This window comes from Botryllus schlosseri, chromosome 14, assembly GCF_051294905.1.
Source record: "Botryllus schlosseri isolate E-star chromosome 14, Bs_hap1, whole genome shotgun sequence".
Classification (NCBI taxonomy): Eukaryota; Metazoa; Chordata; class Ascidiacea; order Stolidobranchia; family Styelidae; genus Botryllus; species Botryllus schlosseri.
The window spans coordinates 20,086,897-20,091,793 of NC_137249.1; the positions used below are offsets into that span (position 1 = coordinate 20,086,897).

The 4,897-nt window shown below is 41.7% G+C and overlaps 1 protein-coding gene across 1 annotated transcript; it reads right to left on the reverse strand.

Annotated features, from left to right (window-relative positions):
• Positions 1–249: 249 nt before the first annotated feature.
• LOC145456326 (uncharacterized) lies at positions 250–3,057 on the reverse strand. The gene is made up of 3 exons (XM_080334403.1): positions 1,645–3,057; positions 1,178–1,281; positions 250–1,113 (listed from the first exon to the last, which is right to left on the reverse strand). The coding sequence occupies exons 1-3, from the start codon at positions 2,264–2,266 to the stop codon at positions 874–876; spliced, it is 966 nt and encodes a 321-aa protein (XP_080190529.1). The 5' UTR covers positions 2,267–3,057; the 3' UTR covers positions 250–873.
• Between the last annotated feature and the right edge of the window lie 1,840 nt (positions 3,058–4,897).

A 4,897-nucleotide genomic window follows, 5' to 3' on the forward strand; every position in this document is an offset into this window, starting at 1 on the left:
CGTGACACCTGCATTTTATCACAATGTGGCGATCTTGCAGATCATGGGAAAACTGCGATGAAGCTAACTGCAATCTCGACTGCGAGACACCCAAATAGAATTTATGCTCGTTATCAAATGATCATCCCTTTGCGATCATAATGTTGCGCGAGGTGATAACTTCTGTCTAGACTTCTTTTATCTTATTCTTTGTCGTGTATCTAAAACCACAAGGGGGCGCTATATACCAATGCCGTAACACACTTGTCGTCAGCTGTCGTGTGTTTGTATTGCAAACAAGGGATATTGGACGAGATATCAACAAGACAATATGACATTGAGAAACAGTAACATGAGTAATAATAGGATATAAAAGCAGCGTGCGCAAAACCGCATAAGAGTTGCATTTGTGAAATAAATATCAACGCAATAGTTAAGAAATGAAAATAAAACGTTCAAGAACGCAGATGGGTTCATTGGATATAATGCGGTTCGCATGGAGAACTTAACAAGGCAAGGCAATATTTAGAAATTAATTAGTATCGGATGCTACGTGCAAATGAATATGATAACGAGAGGGTTACCGTCAACTCGATAATGTACCCAATGGAGGCACTCGTTCCTAGAACAAAATACAAACTAAGAATAAATAGGTGCATATATGTTGCTCTTCAGAAGAAGTTTGTCGATACACGAACCACTTTTTTCTATAGTCAACATTTTCAAAACATTGCAGCTATTAGATTACCCTGTGGACGACGTGAAGAAAATAGGCATTCGATACAAATTGTACATATCCTTAATAAATACTGACGACTCCTTGGTATCTTCCTAGGGCTTGTTTTTGGAGCCAGTTACTTGGTCATGGCCGCTACCATTGTATATCCTTCAAGGCTATGAGTATTCCCCTTGGTACTGCCATTTGACTTTAGTCCATTCCACTGGGCGTGGGAGAAAATGAGTGACTTTTTGATGCCTCTTCGATCTGCAACCCGAACGTGCCTGCCCGTGCTGGGTAATGGCAACATAACAATCCTTCGTTTTGGAGTGTCCCCGGTGTCGAACCGTTGAATAAGTATTATATCTGTGTTCTTCAAAGTTCTCGTGGAAGAAACATTGCTTTGTTAAAACGTCCTGAATAATAAGAACAGCCTGTTAGAATGCGTATAGGGTGTTATCACGATTTGAAAGTACTTACAGATCCATATAGCTGACCCCTTCTGTCCATAGCGAGGTATCGACCCGTCTCGACTCCTCTGATCGTTACAAGTCCGGCTCTTATCGCCACGAATTCCAAAATAGCTGAAAGAGGAATAAAAGTTTAGTTCGAATCACTCGCAAAATACTATCCGCGGAATTGAGTCGAATGTCAGCTAACAAGAAATACTATATCCGCTCTCTGAGAACGGCGGACTCGGGTGTCAGATAATTTGAACAATCCTCGAAGCATTTGGTGTGCGATATCTGAGATACATCTTCAAATACCCATTGGTAGAATGCTGTCGTATTGGAAAGGACTGTAACATAACGCTAAGACTCGGCTATATCAGGCAATCTTCATCGCATTTGACAAAATCTTGAGATTATTACTCGCATTAGAAAAACACTACACGATGGCATTGTCAAACCGAAACGAATCAATACATGCGAAACTTTATATCTTACCGTAACGGCTGTGATCTTTCAAAGTTCCTTGCACTTTGCCGTTTTTTAATATTTCCAAATGAAATCCGTTTCGACAGTAAAGCTGCTTTCTCCTCGTAATTCCTTCCAGGTGAGGTGGGATATTTCTCTTAGAAAGATTGTGAACTACTTGGTGTTGTAACACATCTTTCTTCGTAGTTGTTAGACTTTTGTCGACTGGTGTTTGGTTTGGACTTCGCGAGATATCGATTATTTCCTGAATATCGACGTCCTGGCCGAGTTTTAACTTCTCCCACATTTTAGGGTCTGGCAGGCGGTCGTGAACAACGGGGATTGAGTCAGTGATGGGCTGAGGCACGGATTCGTCAGACAAGGCGTTCTTCTCGATAAGGACGCCGGCCGAATTTTTCAGCCTTCCCGTAGATCTCTTCTTCCTACGGGGCGTAGATAAATTGTCGATTTCCGATATAGGAATCCGTCTCCCATCCAAAAATGCAGGACTTGTTCGCCCCGTGGTCTCAGCCTGAGAGCCCCGTAGTCTGTTAGCTTGCTTTATGGCAATAGTCATGAGCGCAGCTAGAGCTCCCGTGGTGGAACCGCTGTTGTCGGAACTGATATCGCCAACTGTAGGTAAATACGGCATTGCAGTAATTCCCAAGTCAACTCCGTCGGTAAAAGTGTCTCTATCCTCCCGCGTCGCAAATAAAATGCAACTGCTACGGTGGACGTTAATCGTTATAAATAATGTGCTTTTCTGGAGAAAAAAATGAATATGATATAAAGTACCATTCCGACCTATGAAGTTTGTTTCTTGTATTCAAACAAGTCTGATATTCCGATAAGACTGTATTATCGCAACAACAGTACGCCGATGCCGCGATCAGTAGCGATGCCGACGCCACGCCACGAATTCGCGCGTATATAATATATAGCTGTCGATGAAATATTTTCAAAGTCCTCACTACACGGCCGATCACTGACTATCTCGCAATAACGTTACATGTGTAATAAATAAGTCCTTGATTTTCTTTTCAGCGCGATGTTTCTGCTAATCCGTCTCGGCGGTTTCTCTACTCGTTACATATCTATAATTCACTTTCACATCGATGCAGTTCGCTCCAATAACCGAATAGATCTGGGCGTAATATCCCAAGCCGGCAATTATGCACGGTCGAGATTGCCTTCATTAATCCAACTCAAAAGGGTTTTCGTCACGCGTCGGATTACGACGAACTCCCGTTGCAATATGGCATTGGCCGGTAACAACCGTCTTCGATGGGGTCGAATATGATATACTCTCTGCCTACATTTTTCCGCCGCTTATGTATCTGCACTGTGCATCGCCTGGTTGCACCTGAGCGATGATATGACTAATGCGATCAATCTGCCGTTAATATCTTGAGATTTTCCCATGATAGTGGAAGTACATCAAAATATTACAAGGTATACGAGCAGAAAAAAGAACGCAAAAAACAATAAGGCGCAGATGTCATATTCACCTGTTTGTGATTTCATATTCACTACGGCGCTTTTATTTACAAATCGATTTTGGCCATAAATACAGTAAATTACCTGTCTTATATTTAACTGAACTTGCGTACTAGCTACGTAAGGAACGAATGCAAAAATATGAGGTAGGCCATATCCCCGTCCGTGGGCGAGAATGATGAGCTTTCTTTGCGCCGCCAGACTTTAGAAAAAGAAAAAAATCGCAGCGCGAAAAGAAGTGCGAACCAATCTGTTCCGCGCAGATTATAGGAAGAATAGAGAGTCACCGACCTCGCCGTTAACTCTGTTTGATATCGGATTCATGGTATCGCAGCCGTCGCTATTGGTGTGCCGCAGTGTGTGCGCTGCAGGCAAGTTTATCTCACCTATGTCTGCGCACCTAATTGAAGTTAATCGGGAGATTTTAATTCCAAATCATTGGAGCAAAATGTATTGATTCTGCGTAATTCGCACCAGCGGCGTAACACACACCATAATGCGTTAAATCTCATTCTTTCTGCCGAATTGAATTGCACAAAGATTAACTCCAAAGTATCTGCCAATTGATAAAGAAAATATTTCAAAGTGCGCGAGGCGCATACACATCGTGTCATCGGTAACATGGAATCGCGTTTATTTGGAGTGAAGTACGAATGAAGTCTGGTGTGAAAGTCATTATTTACACACGTACCGATGTGTTTGAACTAGCAACATTACAGAGAGCTTATCGCATCTACGTATCGAAATCCCTGATATTGATTGCGATGGCGCGTGTCTGGGGGTGTTTTGATATGCTGTTCTGACTGGTGTCCCGCGAAGATGATAAAACGCTCAGCATGATAGTTGAGAATGAAGTTCGTTTATTCTTCGATAAATCGTACAGTGGCTTTCATTCCTGGAGATAATACCATACAGATCTACACCACCAACATATATCATGTCGTGAAATCACAGTGTCATCTGATGGTTTGCTATAAAAGTCATTTTCATGTTCCATAGCCTAGTGGCATTTTAATCCCAAGAACTAAAAAAACAATCTGGATTCATCATAAAAACAGGTTTCAAGTTCGATAAAGTGCTGTTTAGTGCAAGTAAAGAATAGCATTGTTGGTGGTGCTCGCGACATACTGAAATATCATATCCGTATACGATATGCATTTCCGATTACTGAAGTCCTTCGCTATCAATTATAGTATAAACTAAAAATCTTAGAAAAACATCGTAATTTAATAATCCTCGTTTTCCGTAACATTAAGCATGTCACTGGAAATAGTTCTCACGTTTCAATATGTTGCAGCCGTCCATAATCATTAATCAATGTACTGGCGCGGCAGCTACAATATCGTAGGCCCGGACTGGCGTTTAGCGATACAATATCGAACGACATTTACGCTTCGCCCGTTATAACGCTAAGTTTATTTCTTAGTGGAGTCAGATAATAAGGTCGTACGCCGGACTATAACAAATATTAGTGAACATTTTCACAGGATCACAGCTATATACCCAATATCACCTCTCAAAGAGTGAGAATTTTGATTTTACTGAGGAATCGAATTGCGTGCAGCAGAATCTGCCCCGTCAGGCCGTCACAGCTATTCGGAATATGTAAGGAACAATGGCATTCCGATATGTTTGTTGGAGCTGCATGATAAGGCTATATTTTGGATTCTCGCGTTTAAATAGTCATGCTTATTGCACTACGTCCCTACCGTAGTATACCTACACTGCGAATCCTTGGGAAGAAAATAAAATTATTTACTGGAATTCCGACATAGCGTGGATTGCA